We start from the raw sequence: 27,401 nt of genomic DNA, 5'->3' as shown, positions 1-27,401 counted from the left end.
TGGGCATGCAGGTACAGCAGGCGGTGAAGGCAGAAAATGGTATGTTGGCTTTCATAGTTAGGGGATTTGAGTATAGGAGCAGGGAGGTCTTACTGCAGTTGTACAGGGCCTTAGTGAGGCCTCATCTGGAATATTGCATTCAGTTTTGATCATCTAATCTGAGGGAGGACATTCTTGCTATTGAGGGAGTGCAGCGAAGGTTCACCAGACTGATTTTAGGGATGGCTGGGTTGTCATATGAGGAGAGACTGGATCAACTGGAGTTTAGAAGGAGAGGGAATCTCATAGAAATGTATAAGATTCTGACGGGACTGGACAGGTTAGATGCGGGAAGAATGTTCCCAATGTTGGGGAAGTCCAGAACCAGGGGACATAGTCTTAAGATAAGGGGTAGGCCATTTACAACTGAGATGAGGTGAAACTTCTTCACTCAGAGTTGTTAACCTCTGGAATTCCCTGCCGCAGAGTTGTTGATGCCAGTTCATTGGATATATTCAAGAGGGAGTTAGATATGGCCCTTACAGCTGAAGGGATCAAGGGGTATGGAGAGAAAGCAGGAAAGGGGTACTGAGGTTGAATGATCAGCCATGATCTTATTGAATGGTGGTGCAGGCTCAAAGGGCCGATTGGCCTATTCCTGCACCTATTTTCTATGTTTTAATAACCCACCTATAGAAAGACAGCGTAACCGATTCATAGCCCAGCAGCAGAATCAGCAATTGGAAGTAATGTCTACATCAAGTAAATATGGCACCCATCATCGAAACAAGTTTTCTAAACAAACTAAGTTCCGATCTAAGAAATTGGTGGTTGGAATAGAAAAAAAAGGATTCTCACCATGTTTACGGAAGGGTCTTGCAAACATATATCGCGTTCCCCTCCTCTTACCCCTGGTGTTAGTCATCTTGAACCTTTACTGAATAAAAAGTTATTTAATTTACTTCACGTTCCTAGATATACAACCCGCAACCCCTGCGCGGTATACTTATCACAGAGGATATTGAAATCCAAACGGTTACAACGAGTGCACAAATTAAATGAATTGCCGGATGCGGACAATACTTCGCCCTCCCGTTTAAAACCTACTCCTTAACCCGGACCCGATTTGACCCCGAATCGCAGCCCTGGTCACTTGGCCCCACTTTAACCGAAGTTGACGGTTCGGGTCCCGCTTTCCCTCCGTGGCCACATGTTCGGGACGCGGCGGCCACGCCGCATCAATGGCCGCAGGAGCGGCTCAGAGCTCGAGTGGCAGACAACCAGCAACCCGTCCGATAGCCGCTACTCGGCACCTTATTCCGCCCCCCGCACTCTACAACATTATGGGCCGTACGCGAAGCCCGGGACCCGACTTTCCCCGGGTTTTTTCTTTCATTTTAAAAGCAATCCGAGCGCAGCCTCTGCCGCCCGCTACCTGCAAGATGGCGGAGCTCGTCGGAAAGGGCGGTTGGGGGCCTTACACACTTAACATGGCAACCGGGGCTGACTAATCACTGCCTAATCAACAAAACGCATTAAGTTCAACGTTATTTTCTCTAATTACTAAATGTATTAACATTAAATGTATAACCACAAATAGAGAGAGAGAGAGAGGCGATGACCATTTTTTAAAGAAGGTGGCTAAATGGTTTTAAGGACCCGCAACGTTTAAGGTCACGTGACTCAAGGTCGGGCTGACAGGGAAGTTGAGCTCATTGGTTCAGTTAGTCTTCTCTCCTGTCGTCGCAGGAAAGCAAATCAAATATCAATGTCGAAGTTGGATATCAGTTAGTGATTCATTGGCATGGATCTGCTTTATATCTGAGTTAGAATAATTAAAGACATGCTCAATATAGACAGATCCGTTTCACTCAGCTTGATTCAAATTATGATTTTTTTTTGTTGAAGATCAATTAAGTAACATTCTATCATGCTTCAATATTTACAGCATTTCCTCCATGCTGACAGATCACTACAGTTCCTTAATACTTAAAGCTTTACATAGTATAAATGGAAATGTTCATACAATGAAGCAAATCAAATCTTTAGTGATCTTTTAAAAGGCGACGACCTAACGCTTAACTGATTTACAGAATAGATGTGAAATTAAGCTTGCATACAAATAGGAATGTAGGAGAGTGTTTCAAATTAATAACAATATTAACTTATTGTCACTGTTGTCAAACAAGCTTTTTCTGTGATTTTTTTTCCGTGTTCATGGATATCAATTAGTGATTTATTGGCATGGATCTTCATGCTTCAGCAGAGAATTCAACTGGGTGCAAAAAATCCCAACTGAGCACATTATGCTCTTGCAGCTGCTCATTCAGATATACATGCACTTTAAAAAATAAATTCCTGGGTGAATTAAAATTCATTCCTACATTACCATCGCCGAATCCCCCACCATCAATAACCTGAGGGTCATCATTGACCAGAGACTTAACTGGACCAGTCACATAAATACTGTGGCAACAAGAGCGGGTCAAAGGCTGGGTATTCTGCATAGACCCTTCGTACACAAACGGCAAGTGTCAGTATGAGCTGAGATTCTATCTGTCCCCGGTGTTGCGAAGGATGGGTCTGGCCAGGCTGCCGCGGAAAGCTCCGAGCAGTTGGACCATGCCTCAGCACCTGTCCTTCGTGGAAAAGTTTTTCATGAAAAACACTTTTGACCACAAGGCCATAAAGCAGTGGTCGGCACGCAAGGTCCTGGACGCCCTACAAAAGAAGGCAATGATGGATCCTGTCAGACGGTTCCCCGAGCAGACTGTCGAACTCGTTTGGCAGAATGTCTCATCGCCAGAACTTTCACACAAGCACCAAGACGTAGCTTGGTTGGCGGTGAGAAGGGCCCTACCAGTCAGATCCTTCATGCACAGCTGGGGTTTCAGAGACACGGCACTCTGCCCCCGAGTTGGCTGTGGTGCGGACGAGACTGTCATCCATCTCCTTTGGGATTGCCTCTTTGCAAGGCAGGTCTGGATAGAGATGCAGTGGTTGCTGTCGAGGTTCATCCCAAGCAGCTCCGTAACACAGGACTCTGCTCTACGGACTGTTCCCAGGGACACACGCCGAGACAGACATCATCTGCTGCTGGAGGGCCATCAACTCGGTGAAAGACGCACTTTGGTCTTGCTTAAACTTCTGGTCTTCAAGAGCAAGGAGATTCCACGTCTGCGTGTTGCAGACTGGCGCAATCCAAGATCCAGGAGTACGTGCTGAGGGACGCACAAAAAATTGGTGCAGTCGCCGCATAGGCACAGTGGGGAAGAGCCACAGTTTAAAGCCCTTCCGCCATGGTAAACCCAGGGGATGGAATCAATATAAAACTCCCCTCGGGCTGTACTTGTAAACTTTTGTATTCATAGAGCACCATGATCTGAAAACACCTATGTAGTGCCATGTATAATGCAAGTTCAGCAACTGTTTAGTAATGTATGTTGTAAAGAAATGTAACTGTACCCTCACCCGTTCTGTGTAATATATAGTGCCACATGTAACGTCATTTGATGACTGTATTACAATGTATCCTGGATTGTACTGAATTGTACCCTGAAATGTAAAGCAAGCAAATGTATTGAACGGAACTGCCGTCAGCATCCAAATGTATTGTATGGAATTGCTGACCGTATTCAAATGTACTGAACTGCCTTCCATTGTATCGTGCAAATTTTTATATGAATAAAGTATATATTTTGAAATGTAAAAAATTCTGCAGTGAGTGTCTCCTGACACCCCAAAGCCTTTCCACCATCTACAAGTCACATCAGGAGTGTGATGGAATACTCGCCACTTGCCTGGATGAGTGCAGCTCAACTCAAGAAGCTCAACGCCATCCAGGACAAAACAGCCCGCTTGATTGGCACCCCATCTACCACCTTCACCATTCACTCCCTCCACCACCGACACACCGTGGCTGCAGTGTGTGCCATCTATAAGATGCACTGCAGCAACTCACCACGGTGTCTTCAGCAGCACCTCCCAAACCCGTGACCTCTACTACCTAGAAGGACAAGGGTAGCAGGCGCATGAGAGCACCATCACCTGCAAGTTCCCCTCCAAGTTACACACCATCCTGACTTGGAAGTAGATCGCCGTTCCTTCATCGTCACTGGGTCAAAATCTTGGATCGCCCTCTATAACAGTACTGTGGGAGTACCTTCACCACAAGGACTACAGTGGTTCAAGAAGGTGACTCACCATCACCTTCTCAAGGGCAATTAGGGATGGGCAATAAATGATGGCCTTGCCAGCAACACCCACATCCCAGAATGAATATTAGAAAATGGGCATCACTGGCAAGGCGAGTGTTGTGTATGGAGAAAAAGTCAGACTGAACACTGTGAGCTCAAAGTAAAGTGTGACCTTGGTCTTTTATTGCAGGTCTCCAGAGTGCCTCTCCAACCTGTGAAGCCTTCTTAAATATTTGTGCTCCCAAGGGATTATGGGATCCCTTGGGACGCCAGGGGATGAGCCCTCTGGTGCCTGTACAGAGTAAATACAAGTACACATGTATAACAACACTCCCCCCCCAAAGTCAATAGTGTAACTATTTACAATGTGAGTCGACTTGGGGCCCTTCTTGCCCTGGTTCATCGTCTCGGTGTGAAAGCTAGTGTTGTTGAATCACTTGTTGGGCCCTCACTGGGCTGCTGTGCAGCTGGCCTTGCTGGGCTGCCTGATGTGTTGGGTCCTGCTGGGCTGCTGTGGATGATGGGTTCTGCGTCGTGGTCAACCGTGGTGCCGGTTGCCACTGGTGTGTATGTTGGGGGATCAAAAAAGGTAAGGTCCAAGGTGGGTTGCTCAGGATAGTCCGTGAATCTGAGTTTGATTTGGTCCAAGTGTTTCCGGTGAATGAGTCCATTTGAAAGTTTGACCCGAAACAACCTGCTCTCCTCTTTGGCCATGACAGTGCCGGGAAGCCACTTGGGACCTTGTCCAAGTTTAATACGAATACAGGATCATTGATTTCAATCTTGCGTGACACATTTGCGCTGTCATGGCATGCACTTTGTTGAAGCCACCTGCTCTCTACCTGTTCATGTAGATCAGGGTGAACTAACGAGAGCCTTGTCTTAAGTGCTCTTTTCATGAGCAGTTCAGCAGGTGGGATTCCAGTGAGCGAGTGGGATCTTGTGCGGTAGCTAAGCAGCACTCGGGATAGACGAGTCTGCAGTGAGCCTTCAGTTACCCTCTTGAAGCCTTGCTTGATGATTTGCACTGCTCTCTCTGCCTGACCATTGGACACTGGTTTAAACGGGGCAGATGTGACATGATTGATCCCGTTACGGGTCATGAATTCTTTGAACTCAGCACTGGAAAAACATGGCCTGTTGTCGCTCAGCAGGACATCGGGTAGGCTGTGCGTGGCAAACATGGCCCGCAGGCTTTCAGTAGTGGCAGCGGACGTGCTAGCTGACATGATCTCACATTCACTCCAGTTGGAGTATGCGTCTACAACCACAAGGAACATTTTACCCAAGAACGGACCCGCAAAGATGACGTGTACCCAAGACCATGGTTTGGAGGGCCAAGAACATAAACTTAGTGGCGCCTCCCTGGGTACATTGTTTAACTGCGAGCATGTATTACATCTGTGAACGCAGGACTCTAAGTCCGCATCGATATCGGACCACCACACGTGGGATCTGGCTATCGCTTTCATCATTACGATGCCTGGGTGGGTACAGTGGAGGTCATTGATGAAGGTGTCTCTGCCCTTCTTGGGGACCACTACTCGATTGCCCCACAGAAGGCAGTCTGCCTGTATAGACATTTCACCTTTGCGCCGCTGGAACTGCTTTATCTCTTCCTGAATTTCCACTGGGACATTGAACCAGCTCCCGTGAAGCACACAGTTTTTGACTCGAGATAATAAGGGGTCCTGGTTTGGCCAGGTTTTGATCTGCCGGGCAGTGACGGCTGATTGCTCACTCTCAAATGCTTCCATAACCATGGCTAGATCTGCGGGCTGTGCCATTTCCATTCCCGTGGTGGGCAATGGCAGCCTACTGAGAGCATCGGCGCAGTTTTCTGTGCCTGGCCTGTGGCGGATGGCGTAGTTGTATGCGGATAACATAAGTGCCCATCTCTGGATGCGGGCCAATGCGTTGGTATTTATCCCTTTACTCTCAGAGAACAGGGAAAAAGTGGCTTATGGTCAGTTTCCAATTCGAATTTTAGCCCAAACAGGTATTGATGCAATTTCTTTACCCCATAATCACACGCTAACGCTTCTTTCTCAATCATGCTGTAAGCTCTTTCGGCCTTAGACAGACTCCTGGATGCATAAGCAACCGGTTGCAGTTTCCCGAAATCATTAGCTTGTTGCAATACACAGTCGACGCCATATGACGACGCATCAGATGCTAGTACCAAATGCTTACATGGATTATACAACACAAGCAATTTGTTTGAGCAAAACAATTTTCTCGCTTTTACAAAGGCATTTTCTTGGCTTTTTCCCCAAACCCATTCATCCCCTTTTCATAGTAAGACATGCAATGGTTCTAGCAGTGTGCTGAGACCGGTAAGAAGTTACCAAAGTAGTGCAGGAGTCCCAGAAACGACCGCAGCTCCGTCACGTTCTGTGGCTTCGGTGCGTTCTCGATTGCCTCCATCTTCGAGTTGGTGGGCCTGATGCTGTCCGCCGCAATCCTCCTTCCCAGGATCTCCACATCAGGCGCCAGGAAAATGCACTTCGAGTGTTTTAACCTGAGTCCCAAGCGGTTGAGTCGACTAAGAACCTCCTCCAGGTTCTGCAGATGCTCGACTGTGTTCCGACCTGTGACCAAGATGTCGTCTTGGAAGACCACAGTGTGCGGGACCGACTTCAGTAAGCTTTCCATGTTTCTCTGGAATATCGCCGCCGCCGATCGGATTCCAAACGGGCATCTGTTATAAACAAAAAGACCTTTGTGAGTGTTGATGCCTTCGATGATTCCTCCAGTTCCTGTGTCATGTAGGCTGAAGTCAGATCCAGCTTCGTGAACGTCTTTCCTCCCGCCAGCATTGCAAAGAGGTCGTCGATCTTTGGTAGTGGGTATTGGTCCTGCAGGGAGAAACGATTGATAGTTACGATAGATTCTGAGGGTGCCGTCTCCCTTGAGGACTGGGATGATAGGACTGGCCCACTCATTGAACTCGATTGGGGAAATGATGCCCTCTCTTTGCAGCCGGTCTAGCTCGATCTCTACCCTTTCTCTCATCATGTACGGTATTGCTCTCGCCTTGTGGTGGATGGGTCGCGCCACCAGAATTAGGTGGATCTGCACTTTTGCTCCTTGGAATTTCCCGATGCCTGGTTCGAACAGCGAAGGAAATTTGTTTATGACCTGAGCACACAAAGTGTCATTAGCAGGCGATAGCGCTCAGACGTCGTCCCAGTTCCAGCGTATCTTTCCCAGCCAGCTCCTGCCGAGTAGTGTGGGACCATCGCCCGGTACCACCCAGAGTGGTAGCTTGTGTACCGCTACATCGTAGGAGATCTTTACGGTAGCACTGCTGATTACAGGAATCAGTTCTTTTGTATAAGTTCTTAGTTTCGTGCGAACTGGAGTTAAGACTGGCCTTGAGGCCTTGTTGCACCACAACCTTTTGAGTCTTTTTGTCCATGATGGACTGGCTTGCACCCGTGTCCAGCTCCATTGACACCGGGAGTCCATTTAGTTCAACATTTAGCATTATCGGGGGACAATTCGTGGTGAACGTGTGCACCCCATGTACCTCTGCCTCTTCTAACTGAGGCTCTGGTTCGTAGTGATCCTCCGTGGATCTGTCCTCCTCTGCAGCATGATGGTTTGTAGGTTTAACAGGCTTTGCAGCTCGCCTGCACACTCGTTGGAGGTGTCCCATTGTTTCACATGTACTCTTGCAAACGTACTCTTAGTATCGGCATGAATGGAAATGATGATCACCCCCGCAGCGCCAACAAGGTGTTAATGTCTTTGCATTCATCACCCTTGATGGTGGACTCTGAGACATCTGCGGACCTGTAGCTGCAGCTATGTGTGACCTGCCCTGTACGTTACGATTCGAAAACAACATCACTTTGTTCACAGTACTTGTAGCAGCACTTGTGTGCTGAGAGATTTGCTTCGTATTGTCACTGATGGCAATGAACGCCTGGGCTATCGCTATGGCTTTACTCAAGGTTGGGGTCTCTACAGTCAAAAGTTTGTGAAGTATGATTTCGTGGCCAATGCCAAGTACGAAAAAGTCTCTGAGCATGTGCTCCAAATATCCTTCAAATTCGCAATGTCCTGCAAGGCGTCTTAGCTCGGTGACATAACTCGCTACTTCCTGGCCTTCAGACCTTTTGTAGGTGTAGAACCGGTACCTCGCCATCAGAACGTTTTCCTTCAGGTTCAAATGCTCTCGGACCAGTGTGCACAAAGCGTCGTACGATTTCTCCATGGGTTTCGCTGGAGTGAGCAGATACTTCATGAGGGCATACGTTGGTGCCCCACAGACTGTGAGGAGGATCGCTCTACGTTTGGCAATGCTCTCTTCCCGATCTAGCTCGTTGGCCACGAAGTATTGGTCAAGTCGCTCCACAATAGTTTGCCAATCATCTCCCTCCGAGAATTTGTCCAGGATGCCCACTGTTCTCTGCATCTTTGTGTTCGCTATCTGTATCTTGTCGCCAGTTGTTGTGTATGGAGAAAGAGTCAGACTGAACACTGTGAGCTCAAAGTAAAGTGTGACTGTGATCTTTTATTGCATGTCTCCAGGGTGCCTCTCCAACCTGTGAAGCCTCCTTAAATATCTGTGCTCCCAAGGGATTATGGGATCTCTTGGGACTCCAGGGGATGAGCCCTCTGGTGGCTGTACAGAGTAAATACAAGTATACATATATAACAGTGAGCATTTATTGTCCATCACTAGTTGCCCTTGTGAAGATGGTGGGGAGCCGCCTTTTTGAACCGCTGCAGTCCATGTGGTGAAGGTACTCCCACAGTGTTATTGGGTAGGGAGTTCCAGGATTTTGATCCAGCGACGATGAAAGAACGGCAATATATTTCCAAGTCAGGATGGTGTGTGACTTGGAGGGGAACTTGGAGGTGATGGTTGTTTCCTTGTCCTTCTAGGTGATAGAGATCACAGGTTTGAGAAGTGCTGTCGACGAAGCCTAGGCGATTTGCCTCAGTTCATCCTGTAGATATTACACACTGCAGCCACGATGCACCAGTGGTGGAAAGAGTGGCTGTTTCCACGAGGAGGCACAGGATAGCAATCAGGAGTGTGAATCCAGCCTGATCTCTTTCATTTCCTACCCAAGTACAAGAAAGGCTTGCATTTATATCGCACCTTTCACAATCTCAGGATATCCCAAAGTGCTTTATAGTTAATGAAGTGTAGTCACTGGTGTAACGTGGGAAACGAGGTAGCCAATATTTGCACCATTAGGTCCCACAAACAGCAATGAGATAATGACCAGATAATCTGTTTGACTGATGTTGGTTGAGGAATAAATATTAGGCAGAACACTGGGGAGAACTCCCCTGCTCCTTATCGAAATAATGCCATGGGAATTTTTACATTTGAAGGAGAGGGTAGAAGGGATCACGGTTTAACGTCTCATTCAAAAGATGGCACCTCCGACAGTCCCTCAGTACCAGAGATCCCAGCTCCCAAAATCCAGGTGAAATTGCTAATTACAAGTCTCAGACAGAAGGGCAGGCCAATGCTGTGGAAACAGCATGAAGAAATTTTCTCTGCAATCTTGATTGGTGGTACTTCATGGTTCCAGATTATTGGGTTTGAAAACATCCAAGTAATTTGATTTGTGGCATTTGTTCATTGTTGAATGTTAAATTCATATCTGCCTACTGTTTTCTACATATCTACTGTTTGCTTCAATTTATTGAATGGGATATTTGAACCAATCAGCGCAGATAACTTAGCAGAGAATGGCTACTTGAGCCAATCACAGTTTTTGTGTCTATGGACAGGTGACACTTTTTGAAACATTACCCTTGAGGCCACATTTTAGCTGTAATGCTAGGGACTCCCAATAGACACAATGGCCCGGATTTTGCGGTTAGAGGTGAAGTGACGGCGCTTGGCGCTGACCTCAAAGAAAGCTGCCCACAAAGATCTAGCGATCTCTGTGGCGTGGATTTCACTTTTCCTGACGTTACTTTCATTCTGGCATCACCTATAGAGGATCTCCAGCATCCAGCAACTGTGATGTCATCAAGCAGGCTAAGCAGCCAATCACATTGAACAATTCTCACAGACAGGAAGTAAAAAGCACTGATTATCCTTCACATTTTAATCTTTTTTATAGAGAGCAAAATAAAGATTGGGATATACACATGGGATTAATGTAGAAGTTGAAATATCTTAAATAAACTTTATTATTTTAAAAATCTACGGGTGTATCATAATGGAGAAATTTGACATTCTACAAATATAAAATTAGTTTTTCAAGGCCAGAGAAGTTGTTCAACAGTAATTATGACCATTCATTCATAGGCGATCCCTCGTATCGAGGATGACATGCTTCCATGCCAAAAAGGGATGAGTTCACAGATGTTTCAATGAAGGACGTAATATTCCAGGTCCCGAACTACATGTTAAAAGGTGGAAGATGCCTGTGCGTGGATTTTTTTAACGTGTGATGACCGTTTGACACCAGCCACCACACGGGCTTGACAGAGCTAGGTCTTGGTCCAGTGGCAAGGATTAACCAAGACGACTGGAGACCAGCTCTGCTGCACGGACCTAGTGCGCACATATATCGCAGTGTGGGCTGGCCTGCGCTGCCCCTGGGCCATCGCCTCTTCTGGGCCCTGAATGCACGCCTCTCCTGGGCCCCGATCACGTCGTTCTGCAATCTCTCTCCGCTCCTTCGCCACAACCTCGCTGCTCCTTCGTCCTGACCTCGCCGTTCCTGCTGTACCTGCCCATGCTCCAATCAGCATCCTGGACCTTGGTGGCATCCAATCCAGTCGCCCTCTTCACAGCTGTCACCCTCCTGAACCAGCTCGCGCTGTACCTTGAAGTGGTATGCTCCATGCTGCTCCTTTGAAGGCCCCGACCTGCTGATGGTCCTTGCTTAGTATGCTGTTAAAAACTTAGTTACACCTCATTAAATGAAGCTTAACTCTTTCAGGAGCTTTTACAGTGAGATTATAGCATAAAAACTTAAATTTCATGTCAATTTAAGAGATTTTTAAGATTTCAATCTATGAGGACTTCAATGGCGTACCCTGTGAAGGAGCGGGGTATCACTGACAGCAAATTCTGGATTCCTGCGTTTAAGTACACATGTGTAAACTCCAGAAGTTGCTGTCAGTTAAACGAGTGTATTGACAGAGAATGCTGACCGTTTTGCCATCATTACAACCGCACAATCCGGGCCAATGGCTTAAGATTTCTGCCTCCACACAATGGCTTAGGCATTCTGCCTCTTCGCCCACCCACTCCTGTCAATTTTTCAGTAAATCTGGGATAGGCGGAAAACAACTCAGGGATGTGTTCTGCTATGCCGTCACCTACCCACAGTTTTCCATCAGGCAAACTACAACCACACATATGCATGCTGGAGAGTGGTAAAGACATGCAAATGAGAGAAACGCGGCTTCCGCTGTGTTTCCCACCATTTGCACAATTTCAACACTGGATGCAGGGGCTGGCTGTTAGACTCCAGACTGCAGAGATTCACAGAGGGGCCATTGGGGCAAAATCTGGAGAGGGGCCTGTGCAAGTGCTCCATGAGCTAAATTAAGAATTTTCTTGAGAAGGCAACGGCTGGCACCTCTAATTCCTGCTGCAGCAAACCCCAAAGGCCTTCTGCAGCAAGTGTCTGCCTGCAGAATGGGATGACTCCACAGCAGAGGTGGAAGATACTGTCTGATATGTCCTTACTATACAGTATAAATGCACACGAGGCCCATATGTGACCAGTTGCCTTTATTACCAAGACCTCAAGTGATGAAGATGGGTGGAGTTTCCCCTTTTATACCTGAAAAGTCCAGGTTAGGAGTGTCTCAGACAAGTTCACCCCCTTGTGGTCAATGTTCTCAAGGTGTACAACTTAGGTCAGCTTATACATGGGTTACAATGATAGTTGAATACATGACATCACATCCCCCAAAAGTCTTATTGGGATTTCAGGTTAAGTCTCTCTGGTGGTTTACACTCCCTTGTAGAGCGCCTGAGCTGGGGCTCCGGTTGTTGGGCGCTGGCCTGAGTGTCTGCTGTTTGCGGTGCCTCAGGCCTGTCTGGACTGCCAACAGTGACTGGGCTCTCCTCCACTTGGTTCCGGTGTTCGATCACCTGTGGTGGAGTAAACTCCATGTCATGTTCTTCCTCTGCTTCTTCTGTGGGATTGCTGAATCTCCTTGATCCATGTGTTTGCAGCAGATTTGTCCATTGGTAAGTTTAACTACCAAAATCCTATTCCCCTCTTTGGCAATCACAGTGCCTGCAAGCCATTTGAGTCCTGCAGCGTAATTAAGGACAAAAACAGGGTCATTGACATCAATAAATCGCGCCCTCGCATTCCTGTCATGGTAGTCACATTGTGACTGATGCCTGCTCTCAACAATTTTTTTCATAGTGGGGTGTATAAGGGATAATCTGGTTATGAGCATCCTTTTCATTAGCAGCTCTGCGGATGGAACCCCTGTGAACGAGTGTGGTCGGGATCTATTGGCTAACAGGAGGCGTGATAAGCGGCTTTGTAGGGAACCCCCTTGGATTCTGAGCATCCCCTGTTTGATTATCTCCACTGCTCGTTCCGCCTGGCCGTTTGAGGCCGGCTTGAACGGTGCCGTTCTGACATGGTTGATTCCATTGCTTGCCATGAAGTCCTGTAATTCAGTGCTTGTGAAGCTGACCAAGACATCTGATAGACCATGGACGGTGAACATTGCCCGTAGACTTTCTACCATGGCAGAGGATGTGCTTGAATTTAAAATGGCACACTTAGTCCATTTGGAGTAGGCGTCTACTACAACCAAAAACATTTTTCCCATGAAAGGACCTGTGTAGTCCACATGGATGCATGACCATGGCTTGGCGGGCCAGCACCAGGGGCTAAGGGGGGCTTCCCTGGGTGCGTTGTCCAGCTGAGCACACGTGTTGCACCTACGAACACAAAGTTCCAGGTCTGCATCTATCCCTGGCCACCAAACATGTGACCTGGCAATTGCCTTCATCATGACAATGCCTGGATGCTCATTGTGAAGTTCTCTGATAAACACCTCTCTGCCCATCTGGGGCATGAGTACACGGTTTCCCCACAGTAGGCAGTCAGCCTGAATCAAGAGTTCATCCTTGCGCCTATGAAACGGTTTAAATTCCTCAGGGCATGCCCTGTACGTGGCTGCTCAGTCCCCATTCAGGACACATTTCTTAACTAAAGACAGTAGCGGGTCTTTATTTGTCCAGACTTTAATCTGACGGGTTGTCACAGGAGAGCCTTTGCTTTTGAAAGCTTCAACAGCCATGACCGTCTGATCATCATGCTCAGTTGCCCCCTCAGTGGTGGCTAGTGGGAGCCTGCTGAGTGCATTGGCGCAGTTTTCAGTGCCTGGTCTGTGCTGAATTGTTTAGTCATAGGCGGCTAATGTGAGTGCCCACCTCTGTATGCTAGCCGATGCATTCACATTTATGGCCTTGTTGTTGGCCAAAAGGGGCGTTAGGGGTTTGTGATCTGTCTCCAGCTCAAATTTCCTGCCAAACAGGTACTGGTGCATTTTTTTTACTGCATATGCACATGCTAGCGCTTCCTTTTCTATCATCCCGTAGCCCCTTTCTGCCTGGGACAGACTTCTGGAGGCGTAAGCTACCGGCTGTAACTGACCATTGTCATTCACATGCTGCAACACACACCCGACCCTATAGGACGACGCATCGCACATTAAAACAAGTTTCTTACACGGGTCATACAACGTTAACAGTTTGTTGGAGCATAACAAATTGCGTGCTCTATCAAAAACACTTTCCTGGTTGTCCCCCCCAGACCCAATCGCGACCTTTGCGTAGGAGCACGTGTAGTGGCTCTAACAGCGTGCTCAATTTGGGAAGAAAGTTACCAAAATAGTTCAGGAGCCCCAGGAACGCAGCTCCGTCGTGTTATGGGGTCTGGGTGCTCTCTGGATCGCTTCCGTTTTGGACGCAGTAGACCTGATGCCATCTGCTGCTACCCTCCTCCCCAGGAATTCTACCTCTGCCTTTTTCAGTCGCAGCCCTACCCGGTCCAGTCTGCGTAGCACCTCCTCCAGGTTGTGGAGGTGTTCTTCAGTATTGCAATCCGTGATGAGGATAGCGTCTTGAAAAATCACCATCCTTGGAGTCGACTTGAGGAGGTTTTCCATATTTCGCTGAAAGATCGCGGCGGCCGAACGAATCCCGAACGGACATCTGTTATACTCAAACAACCCCTTGTGTGTCGTGATGGTGGTCAGCTTATTCAACTCACTCGCCAGCTCCTGGTCATGTAAGCTGAGATCAGGTCCAATTTTGAAAACATTTTGCCACCGGATAGCGTCGCAAAGAGGTCCTCTGCTCTCTGTAGCGGGTACTAGTCTTGGAGTGACACCTGATTGATGGTGGCCTTGTAATCGCCACATATCCTGACCGACCCATCCGCCTTGAGCACCGGCACGATTGGGCTCGCCCAGTCACTGAATTCGACTGGCGAGATGATGCCTTCCCTCAGCAAGCGGTCCAATTCGCATTCTATCTTTTCCCGCATCACTTACGGCACCGCTCTGGCCTTGTGGTGTACTGGCCTGGCATCCGGGTTTATGTGAATCACTACCTTGGCCCCCATGAAAGTGCTGATGCCGGGTTGAAATAATGAGTCAAATTTGTCCAGGACCTGTGAGCATGATACTCGCTCCACAGAAGAAATTGCATTGACATCGCCCCATTTCCAGTTCATGACAACAAGCCAACTCCTCCCCAGTAATGCGGGACCGTCCCTCAGGACAATCCAGAGTGGCAATCTGTTCTCTGAATCTTTGTGGGTCACGACTACCATGGCGCTGTCTAGTAGCGGAATGATCTCCTTTGAATATGTCCATAGCTGTGCGTCAATCGGCAATAATTTTGGCCTCCTGGCCTTGGATACCCACAACCTTTCGAACTGTTTGATACTCATCAGGGACTGGCTGTCCCCAATGTCTAGCTCCATTAATACTGGGATGCCATTGAGGAGCACTTTCATCATTATCGGTGGCGTCCTGGTATATGAATTATATATGTGCTCCACATGAATTCGCTGAACTTCAGCTTCCAGCGATTTCCACCAGTATTCATTTGGCCTCATAGGGCTTACATCGGGTCCGTCCTCCTTGTACATCAACCTGGCTGCAGGCTTCTTGCACATACGTGCCAAGTGACTGCTGTCGTTGCAGTTTCTGCAGGTATATTGCTGATACCTGCAAGCTCTGGCTGGGTGTTTGCCTCCACACCTCCAGCATGAGCTGGAGGCCCCGTTGTTGGAAACAAAAGGTCCATTACCAGTCGATCGTCTCTGACTGTCTCTGTAACTGTCCTTAAGTGCACCATTAACAGGTGTTGATGGCCCCATTACTGGCCGCATTGTCCATTGCAATGGCATGAATCGCCGTTCAGCTAGCCATTGTCGCTGTTGAATTCCCCTTTGGGTTCGACTACATGCTGGGGCATGTCCAATTGCCCTTGTCTGCCTAGAGAACTGTGTGCCTCATTAACAATGTTGACTCCCTGGTTGTTTGCCGCATTTGAGCCAAGATTTTTGTCATACATCATTCTGGTCTCTTCCTCCCCTGAGATAAATGTCTGGGCTATCAGAGCCATCGCTTCCAAGGTCAAGTCTTTGGTCTCAATCAGTTTCCTGAAAATCCAAGTGTGCCCGATGCCCTCAATAAAAAAAGTCTCGCAGCATCTCCACTCTGCATGCATCTAGGAATTTACAAAGGCTCGCCAGTCGCCGGAGATCTGCCATGAAGTCTGGAACGCTTTGCCCTTCTCACCGCCGGTGCGTGTAAAACCCATGTCTCGCCATGTGCATGCTGCTCACCGGTTTAAGGTATTCCCCGATCAACTTACTGAGCTCTTCAAACGTCTTGTCCGCCGGCTTCTCTGGCGCTAGAAGGTCCTTCATCAGGGAATACGTTCTGGATCCACAAACCATCAGGAGATGAGCCCTGCGTTTGTCGGCCGAATCCTGTCCTAACCATTGCTTAGTGACAAAACGTTGTTGTAGTCTCTCAATAAATCACCAACACAATACCTCTCTTCTGTGCTGCTAGTGGTCAAGCTCGCGTGGTTTAAATCCCAGTTTCTCATCGCCAATGATATGTCCCGGGATGGCGGGACTGACCTATCAAGAAAGATTGGATCAATTGGGCTTGTATTCACTGGAGTTCAGAAGAATGAGAGGGGACCTCATAGAAACGTTTAAAATTCTGACGGGTTTAGACAGGTTAGATGCAGAAAGAATGTTCCCAATGTTGGGGAAGTCCAGAACCAGGGGTCACAGTCTGAGGATAAGGGGTAAGCCATTTAGGACCGAGATGAGGAGAAACTTCTTCACCCAGAGAGTGGTGAACCTGTGGAATTCTCTACCACAGAAAGTAGTTGAGGCCAATTCACTAAATATATTCAAAAGGGAGTTAGATGAAGTCCTTACTACTCGGGGGATCAAGGGTTATGGCGAGAAAGCAGGAAGGGGGTACTGAAGTTTCATGTTCAGCCATGAACTCATTGAATGGCGGTGCAGGCTAGAAGGGCTGAATGGCCTGCTCCTGCACCTATTTTCTATGTTTCTATGTTTCTATGTCCTTACTCTACAGTGTAAATGCACACGAGGCCCATACTTGAGAGAAGGTCACTCTGTGACCAGTTACCTTTATTACCAAGACCTCAAGTGATGAAGGTGGGTGGAGCTTCCCAGAAAGATTTGGAGAACAGATTGCCACTCTGGATTGTCCCAGGAGACAGTCCCGCACTACTGGGGAGAAGTTGGTTTGCTGTCATGAACTGGAAATGGGGCGATGTCAATGCAATTTCCTCTGTGGAGTGAGTATCATGCTCACAGGTCCTGGACAAATTTGACTCATTATTTCAACCCGGCATCTGCACTTTCATGGGGGCCAAGGTAGTGATTCACATAAACCCTGAGCCAGGCCAGTACACCACAAGGCCAGAGCGGTGCCGAACGTGATGCGGAAAAAGATAGAGGGAAAGCAACATCTCGCCAGTTGAATTCAGTGACTGGGCGAGCCTGATCGTGCCGGTGCTCAAGGCGGATGGGTGGGTCAGGATATGTGGCGATTACACGGCCATCATCAATTGGGTGTCACTCCAAGACCAGTACCTGCTACCGAGAGTGGAGGACCTCTTTGCGACGCTATCCGGTGGCAAACCTTTTTCAAAATTGGACCTGATCTCAGCTTACATGACCCAAGAGCTAGCGAGTGAGTCGAAGAAGCTGACCACCATCACGACACACAAGGGGTTGTTTGAGTATAACAGATGTCCGTTCGGGATTCGTTTGGCCGCCGCGATCTTTCAGTGAAATATGGAAAATCTCCTCAAGTCGATTCCAAGGACGGTGGTCTTTCAAGACGACATCCTCATCATGGGTCGAGATACTGAAGAACACCTCCACAACCAGGAAGAGGTGCTATGCATACTGGACCGGGTAGGGCTGCGACTGAAAAAGGCGAAGTGCATCTTCTTAGCTCCAGAGGTAGAATTCCTGGGGAGTAGGGTAGCAGCAGACGGGATCAGACCTACTGCGTCCAAAATGGAAGCAATCCAGAGAGCACCCAGACCCCGTAACAGGACGGAGCTGCGTTCGTTCCTGGGACTCCTGAACTATTTTGGGAACTTTCTTCCCAAATTGAGCACGCTGTTAGAGCCGCTACATGTGCTCCTATGGAAAGGTCACGATTGGGTCTGGGGGGAACAACCAGGAAAATGCTTTTGATAGAGCACGCAATTTGTTATGCTCCAACAAACTGTTAACGTTATATGACCCGTGTAAGAAACTTGTTTTAACGTGCGATGCGTCGTCCTATGGGTCGGGTGTGTGTTGCAGCATGTGAATGACAATGGTCAATTACAGCCGGTAGCTTATGCCTCCAGAAGTCTGTCCCAGGCAGAAAGGGGCTACGGGATGGTAGAAAAGGAAGCGCTAGCATGTGTCTATGCAGTAAAAAAAATGCACCAGTACCTGTTTGGCAGGAAATTTGAGCTGGAGACAGATCACAAACCCCTAGCGTCCCTTTTGGCTGACAACAGGGCCATAAATGCGAATGCATCGGCCTGCATACAGAGGTGGGCACTCACGTTAGCCGCCTATGGCTACACAATTCGGCACAAACCGGGCACTGAAAACTGCGCCAATGCACTCAGCAGGCTCCCACTAGCCACCACTGAGGGGGCAACTGAGCATGATGCTCAGATGGTCATGGCTGTTGAAGCTTTCGAAAGCAAAGGCTCACCTGTGACAGTCCGTCAGATTAAAGTCTGGACAAATAAAGACCCGCTACTGTCTTTAGTTAAGAAATGTGTCCTGAATGGGGACTGGGCAGCCACGTATGGGGCATGCCCTGAGGAATTTAAACCGTTTCATAGACGCAAGGATGAACTCTTGATTCAGGCCGACTGCCGACTGTGGGGAAACCGTGTACTCATGCCCCAGATGGGCAGAGAGGTGTTTATCAGAGAACTTCACAATGAGCACCCGGGCATTGTCATGATGAAGGCAATTGCCAAGTCACACGTTTGGTGGCCAGGGATAGATGCAGACCTGGAACTTTGTGTTCGTAGGCGCAATACGTGTGCTCAGCTGGGCAACACACCCAGGGAAGCCCCCCTTCGCCCCTGGACCTGGCCCGCCAAGCCATGGTTCTCATCTATCTTACATTATTATATATAACTGTATCCTAACATGCTATACATGACTGTAATAAGATATGACCTGTAACCACCAGCATACCTTACCACCAGGGGTGCACTTGCAAGAGACAGGTATATAAGGACAGGTCTCAGGCAAGCGCAGCATTCCAGAGCTGTGAAATAAAGGTGCAGGTCCAGAGTGACCTTGACTTCACTACATGCCTCGTGTGAATCTGTACTGAGGGGACAGGACTTCACAGTGGCGACGAGTTACGGGATTACAGAATCCACAGAATGGTGAACAATGGATCAGATGAAAAGTACAATGCGGGAGACATTTGGGAGGACTTTATAGAAAGGCTCCAGCAAAACTTTGTAACCAAAGACTGGTTATGCAATGATAAGGCAGACAAGAGAAGAGCCCATCTCTTGACCAGCTGTGGCTCGAAAACATACGCTTTAATGAAGGATCTGTTGGCACCCGAGAAACCAGCAAGCAAGTCGTTTGAAGAATTGAGCACACTGGTAAGAGACCACCTGAAGCCAGCGAGCAGCCTACACATGGCCAGACACAGGTTCTACAACTACAGACGCTGTGTGGGCCAGAGCATACCCGACTTCGTGGCGGAACTTCGGAGGTTGGCTAGTTTATGTGAGTTCTCTGATGAACTGAGGAGTGAAATGCTGAGAGACTTTTTCATTGAAGGAATAGGCCACGCAGGCATATTCCGAAAGCTCATAGAGACCAAGAACCTGACCTTAGAGGCAGCAGCACTGGTTGCACAGACATTCTTGGCAGGGGAAGAAGAAACGAGGTTGATTTACAATGCAGGTACGACAACTAACGAAATAACAAGCTGCTACCTCCACACACAGACAAAACCGGGAGAACAGGCTCTCAACAGCAGGCAGAAGCCATCAAGGGCCACAGGAACGGCCGTTCACACGTCATCAACCCACAATGCGAGCAATCAACTACAAACTGAGAGAAGCTCAAGAGAGGTCAGCCAGACGCAGTTCATTCTTTGGGAACACTTTGAACAATGGAACAGGTCTGTGCTGGAGGTGTGGGGGTGGGCACTCGTCAAGGGGATGTCGATTTCAGCAGGCTGTTTGCAGAAATTGTGAATATACAGGGCATTTGGCCCGCATGTGCAAAAAAACGGCAGCTCGGTTGATATATGAATCGAATGGGTCGGAAAGCGGATCTAAGATGGTTGGGACAGTACACGGGACACTGATGTACAGCGGGTCAACACGATCAATGGCCGCTGCTCCAACAACAGGACGGCTCCTATAATAATGAGGGTCCTACTCAACGGGATATCTGTCAACATGGAGCTGGATATGGGAGCGAGTCAATCTCTCATGGGCGCTCAACAATTTGAACAACTGTGGCCGCATAAAAGAGACAGACCAAAACTCACAAGGGTCGACGCCAAACTAAGGACCTATACCAAAGAAATCATACCAGTCCTCGGCAGCGCCATGTTCTCTGTCACACACAAAGGGACAGTGAACCGACTTCCCCTGTGGATTGTCCCCAGAGACCCCCCAGCACTGCTGGGGAGAAGCTGGCTGGCAAAACTAAACTGGAAATGGGATGATGTCCATGCCATGTCATTAGAGGAACGGACCTCCTGCTCAACAGTTATAAAGCGATTTGAACATCTCTTTCAGCCAGGTGTGGGCACTTTCAAAGGGGCCAAAGTCAAAATCTACATCACACAGGATGCTAGACCGGTCCATCACAAGGCCAGAGCTGTACCCTATGTGATGAGGGAAAAGATTGAACATGAACTAGACAGGCTTCTGCGGGAAGGCATTATATCAGCTGTGGAATTTAGCGACTGGGCAAGTCCCATCGTCCCAGTCATGAAGCCTGATGGATCCGTACGAATCTGTGGGGACAACAAATCTACCATAAACAGAGTCTCCATACAGGACCAGTACCCGCTGCCCAGAGCAGAGGACTTATTTGCCACATTGACTGGAGGTAAACTTTTCTCAAAATTAGACCTCACATCTGCGTATATGATGCAAGAATTGACCGAGGAATCCAAGCTACTCACCACCATCAACACATATTGAGGCCTTTTCATGTACAATCGATGCCCATTCGGCATCAGGTCGGCAGCTGCCATATTCCAGCGCAACATGGAGCGTCTGTTCAAGTCCATTCCAGGGACGGTTTCAAGACGACATACTTATCACGGGCAGGGACACCGACTCCCATCTCTGTAATTTGGAGGAAGTACTAAAGCGGTTGGATCGGGTAGGCCTACGAGTCAAGAAATCCAAGTGCCTGTTTCTCACACCCAAGGTTGAATTTTTGGGCAGAAGGATTGCCGCTGATGGAATCCGCCCAACAGAGTCCAAAACAGAAGCAATTCGCCTGGCACCCAGGCCCCGGAATGTCTCAGAACTGCGCGCCTTTCTCGGGCTACTCAATTACTTTGGGAACTTTATGCAGAACTTAAGCACGCTGCTGGAGCCTTTCCACGTGCTACTCAGGAAGGGGTGTGATTGGTTTTGGGGGGAATCCCAGGAACACGCTTTCAATAAGGCACGCAACCTTCTGTGTTCCAACAGTGTTTTGACTTTCTTTGACCCAGGTAAAAAGCTAGTTCTCACATGCGATGCGTCAGCGTATGGGGTCGTTTGCGTTTTGCAACATGCCAATAGTGCGGGCAAATTACAACCCATAGCTTATGCCTCCAGGTCACTTTCACAGGCGGAGCGCGGGTACGGAATGGTAGAGAAGGAGGCGCTCGCGTGTGTGTACGGTGTCAAAAAGATGCACCAATACCTTTTCGGGGCCAAGTTCGTGTTAGAAACCGACCACAAGCCCTTTACGTCCCTCCTATCCGAGAGCAAGGCAATAAACGCCAACGCCTCGGCGCGAATTCAACGGTGGACACTCATGCTGGCGTCCTACGACTATACCATAAGGCACAGACCAGGCACAGACAACTGTGCCGACGCGCTCAGCAGGCTACTCTTGGCGACCACAGAAGGGTCTGATGAACAGGACTGTGAGATAGTCATGGCAATCAATGCCTTTGAGTCCACAGGTTTGCCCATGACAGCTCGCCAAATCAGAGCCTGGACGGCCAGCGACCCCACGTTATCCTTAGTAAAAAGATGTGTCCTAACCGGTGACTGGGCAGAGGCTCGCGATGCTTGCCCCGAGGAATTAAAACCCTTTCACAGGCGCATGCATGAGCTATCACTACAAGCAGACTGCCTGATGTGGGGCAGCCGAGTAGTCATGCCTCTGCGAGGCAGAGAGGCATTTGTCCGGGAGCTCCACCGCGAGCACCCGGGGATCGTTCTCATGAAGGCCATAGCCAGATCCCACGTCTGGTGGCCTGGTATTGACACGGACTTGGAGCTCAGCGTCCGAAGGTGCTCCATTTGTGCCCAACTCAGCAATGCCCCCAGGGAGGCTCCACTGAGCCCCTGGCCCTGGCCTACCAAACCGTGGTCGCGGGTGCACGTAGACTATGCGGGCCCATTCATGGGCAAAATGTTCCTCGTAGTTGTAGATGCATTTTCAAAGTGGATCGAATGCACCATTTTAAACTCGAGCACAACCTCCACCACTGTGGAGAGCCTCGCAACCATGTTTGCAACGCACGGAATCCCTGACATATTGGTCAGTGACAATGGTCCGTGCTTCACCAGCGCAGAATTCCAAGACTTTATAATTGACCACGACATAAATCACGTCAAGACAGCACCGTTCAAGCCAGTCTCCAATGGCCAGGCGTAGAGAGCAGTGCAAATCATTAAACAAGGCATGCTTAAAATCCAAGGTCCCACGCTGCAGGGTCGCCTGTCGCGACTGCTGCTGGCATACAGATCTCGTCCGCACTCACTGACTGGGATCCCCCCCCACCCCGCGCAACTGTTGATGAAAAATACTTTAAAAACAAGGCTCTCATTAATCCTCCCAGACATGCACGAAATCGTTGAGGCAAAGCGCCGTAAGCTGACTGAGTACCATGACAGAAATTCGAGGGGGAGATGGAATGAGATAGGGGACAAAGTGTTTGTACTAAACTATGGCAGGGGTCCCAAATGGCTTTCAGGGACCGTAACGGGCAAGGAAGGAAACAGGCTACTGGTGGTACAAATGGACAATGGCAAAACCTGCCGGAGGCATGTAGACCAAGTCAAAAGCAGATTTACCAACAACACTGCGGAACCAGAGGCAGACTACAATGTGGAACTTGCACTACACCTGGTGGACAGACAGAGGGAACAACCTGAGGAAAGGGCAATTCCAACAGACAGCCCAGGCGAGTCAACAACAATCACACCAATCGAAACAGACAGCCCAGGCGAGATACCAGCAACCACACTCAAAGAAAAACAGACACCAAGGCAAACAACTGAACCATAACTCAGATGCTCCACTTGACAGCGTAGACCACCTGAAAGACTGAACCTATAAAGACAATAAGACCTTGGGGGAGGGTGATGTCATATATCTTACATTATTATATATAACTGTCTCCTAACATGCTATACATGACTGTAATAAGATATGACCTGTAACCACCAGCATACCTTACCACCAGGGGTGCACTTGCAAGAGACGGGTATATAAGGTCAGGTCTCAGGCAAGCGCAGCATTCCAGAGCTGTGAAATAAAGGTGCAGGTCCAGAGTGACCTTGACTTCACTACATGCCTCGTGTGAATCTGTACTGAGGGGACAGGACTTTACAATGGTCACGCATCCATGTGGACTACGCAGGTCCTTTCATGGGAAAAATGTTTTTGGTTGTAGTAGACACCTACTCCAAATAGATTGAGTGTGCCATTTTAAATTCAAGCACATCCTCTGCCATGGTAGAAAGTCTACGGGCAATGTTCGCCGCCCATGGTCTACTGGATGTCTTGCTCAGCGACAATGGCCTGTGCTTCACAAGCACTGAATTCCAGGACTTCATGGCAGGCAATGGAATCAAGCATGTCAGAACGGCACCATTCAAGCCGGCCTCAAACGGCCAGGCGGAACATGCAGTGCAGATAATGAAACAGGGGATGCTCAGAATCCAAGGGTGTTTCCTACAAAGCCGCTTATCACGCCTCCTGTTGGCCAATAGATCCTGACCACACTTGCTCACTGGGGTTCCACCCGCATAGCTGCTAATGAAAAGGACGCTCAAAACCAGGTTATCCCTTATACACCCCACTATGAAAGAAATTGTTGAGAGCAGGCGTTAGTAGCAATGTGACTACCATGACAGGAATGCGTGGGCGTGATGTATTGATGTCAATGACCCTGTTTTTGTCCTTAATTATGCTGCAGGGCCCAAATGGCTTGCAGGCACTGTGATTGTCAAAGAGGGGAATCGGGTTTTGGTAGTTAAACTTACAAATGGACAAATCTGCAGCAAACACGTGGATCAAACTAAAAGGGGGTTCAGCAACCCCACAGAAGAAGCAGAGGAAGAACACGACGTAGAGTTTACTCCACTGCAGGTGACCGAACACCGGAACCAAGTGGAGGAGAGCCCAGTCACTGTGCGCAGTCTGGACAGGCCTGGGGCACCACAAACAGCAGACACTCAGCCCAGCACCCAACAACCGGAGCCCCAACTCAGGCGCTCTACAAGGGAGCGTAAACCACCAGAGAGACTTAACCTGTGATCCCAATAAGACTTTGTGGGGGAGGTGATGTCATGTTTCCAACTATCAGTGTAACCCATGTATAAGCTGATCTAAGTTGTACACCTTGAGAACATTGACCACAAGGGGGTGAACTTGTCTGAGACACTCCCAACCTGGACTTTCAGGTATAAAAGGGGAAGCTCCACCCACCTTCATCACTTGAGGTCTTGGTAATAAAGGTAACTGGTCACAGAGTGACCTTCTCTCAAGTATGGGCCTCGTGTGCATTTATACTGTATAGTAAGGACGTATCAAAAACTAGATTAGATAAGACTTATCTAATCTCAAGGGAAGGGTCAGGAGGGAAAAATGAATTTACAGCACACCAAACAGTGTTAGGGAATAAATTGTTTAAACTGCACTTCCACTTTGTGCAGAGAGTTCAATTATACTGGGGCAAATGTGTGCAACAGGAAATGAATGGATAGGCATGGGTGGTTGAAGTCGGCGATTGTGGTGCTTGGTGTGGCTTTCATTGGGAACATGTATTGAGTAATGCTTGTGCTGGGTGATTTTTGACATTTAATTAAAATTGTTGCCTATTAGTTGCAACAGATTTGCATTCCTTGCTGGAGCTCCAGTGCAGCTGGAAACTCATCTTTGTCATCATCATCTTCAGGGCCTGCCTGACCCTTCTCTTCCACTAGCTGTATGCTGACCCCAATTCTGATAGTAAAATTCTGCAGCTTGCAATACACCACTATCATTTTAGAACTGAGGGTCGCCCATTTAGAACTGAGATGAGGAGGAATTTCTTCTCTCAGAGGGTTGTAAATCTATGGAAATCTCTGCCCCAGAGAGCTGCGGAGGCTGGGTCATTGAATATATTTAAGGTGGAGATAGACAAATTTTTGAATGATAAGGGAATTAAGGGTTATGGGGAGCGGGCAGTGAAGTGGACTTGAGCCCAAGATCAGATCAGCTATGATCATATTAAATGGCGGAGCAGGCTCGAGGGGCCAAATGGCCTACTCCTGCTGCTATTTCCTATGTTCTTATGTTCTTATGTTTTGAAATAGGCTTGCCTATGCAGCAGAATCTTTGCTTCAGCATGCCTATGGTATGCTCTATTTGTACCCTTGTGTAGACATGTGCCTCATTAAATTGTGTTTCAGCTGTGGTTTGTGGGTTTTGGTCTGTTATCAAAAATCACGGCTCAAGAGAGCATTCCTCGTTCAACAGGATCTATCCATCTTGTTTAGATATTCCATTAAATAATGATGGCAACGGAGACTGGAATAAGATAAGTATGTTATGGCAGCTTCCAGGGTAGCTGACATCCACCTACAGGATGTAACATTGATGGTGTGATACTGATGGTCACACACAACCTGGATACATACAACCTGTACGTTTATAGAAACATAGAAACATAGAAATCTACAGTGCAGAAGGAGGTAATTTCGGCCCATCGTGTCCACACCGGCCAACAATGAGCCACTTGGCCCTCGGTCAGCAGCCCTGAAGGTTACATATAAACCTATGAACAATGAACAATGGCAGAAAGGTAAAGAGCATCCAGCCCAAACAGTCCGTCCCACACAACTGCGACACCCCATGTAACGCAACATTTTACACTCCACTCCAACCGGAGCCATGTGATCTCCTGGGAGAAGCAAAAAGCAGATAAAAACCCAGGTCAATTGAGAAAAAAAAATCTGGGAAAATTCCTCTCCAACCCATCGAAACTAGTCCAGGAGATCACTCTGGTCGTATTCGATTCCCTGCAGTACTTATCATTGTATCTGCGCCAGCCAACAAGAGGTTATCCAGTCCAATCCCCGGTTGGGGTGCAATACAGAATGTTTTAGTGTAAGGGGTGTTGCAGTTGTATGGGGCGGACTGGTTGGGCTGGATGCTCTTTACCTTTCCACCATTGTTCATTGTTTATAGGTTTATATGTAACCTTCAGGGTTGCTGACCGAGGGCCGTGTGGCTCTTTGTCGGCCGGCACGGGCACGATGGTCCGAAATGGCTTCCTTCTGCGCTGTAAATTTCTATGTTGCTATGTTTCGATGTTTACCAGCTCTAGCTCCGAAACTCTGCAGGTTACAGCACTTCAGGTGTCCATCCAAGCATCTTTTAAATGTGGTAAGGGTTTCTTCCAGGCTGTGAGTTCCAGACCCCCACAACCCTCTGCGTGAAGAAGCTTCCCCTCACATCCCCTCTGAACCTTCCACCAACCACCTTAAAACTATGCCCCCTCTTAATTGCCCCCTCCTCCAAGGGAAATAGGTCCTTGCTATCCACTATATCCAGGCCCCTCATAATTTTATACACCTCAATTAGGTCTCCTCTCAGCCTCCTCTGTTTCAAAGAGAACAAACCTAGCCTATCCAATCTGTCCTCATGGCTAAGATTCTCCATTCCAGGCAGCATCCTCATAAATCTCCTCTGCATCCTCTTCAGTGCAATCACGTCCTTCCTATAATATGGTGACCAGAACTGCACACGGTATTCCAGCTGTGGCCTAACCAGAGTATTATACTATTTAAGCATAACCTCCCTGCTCTTGCAGTCTATGCCTCAGCCAATAAAGGCAAGTATTCCGTATGCTTTGTTAACCACCTTATCTACCTGGCCTGCTACTTTCAGGGATCTGTGGACAAGGTCCTTTTGTTCATCTACAATTCTAAGTGGCCTACTGTTTAATGTGTATACCCTTAGTTCTCCACAAGTGCATTACCTCACACTTCTCTGAATTAAATTCCATTTGCCACTGTTCTGCCCACCTGACCGGTAGATTGATATCCTCCTGCAGTCCATGACTTTCCTTTTCATTATCAACCACACAGCCAATTTTAGTGTCATCTGCAAATTTCTTAATCATACTCTCTACATTCAAACCTAGATCATTGATGTATACCACAAAAAGCAAGGGACCCAG

The 27,401-nt window shown here is 48.2% G+C and overlaps 1 protein-coding gene across 3 annotated transcripts in view; it reads right to left on the bottom strand.

Moving 5' to 3' along the window:
• rpl21 (ribosomal protein L21) overlaps positions 1-27,401 on the bottom strand; it is a 397,861-nt gene that overhangs the window by 13,761 nt on the left and 356,699 nt on the right. For 2 of the 3 annotated variants that reach the window (XM_070892282.1, XM_070892281.1), the window contains exon 2: positions 838-919. In XM_070892282.1, coding sequence (XP_070748383.1) covers positions 838-904 — 67 coding nt within the window. In that variant the 5' untranslated portion in view covers positions 905-919. Of the gene's footprint in view, positions 1-837; positions 920-1,414; positions 1,453-27,401 lie in introns of those variants that run through there. The other variant, XM_070892280.1, reaches the window with a different exon arrangement.

Source organism: Pristiophorus japonicus, chromosome 10 (genome assembly GCF_044704955.1).
Source record: "Pristiophorus japonicus isolate sPriJap1 chromosome 10, sPriJap1.hap1, whole genome shotgun sequence".
NCBI classification, from domain to species: domain Eukaryota; kingdom Metazoa; phylum Chordata; class Chondrichthyes; family Pristiophoridae; genus Pristiophorus; species Pristiophorus japonicus.
The sequence above is the reverse complement of the archived record's forward strand: the minus strand, read 5'-3'. Positions and strand labels throughout refer to the sequence as shown.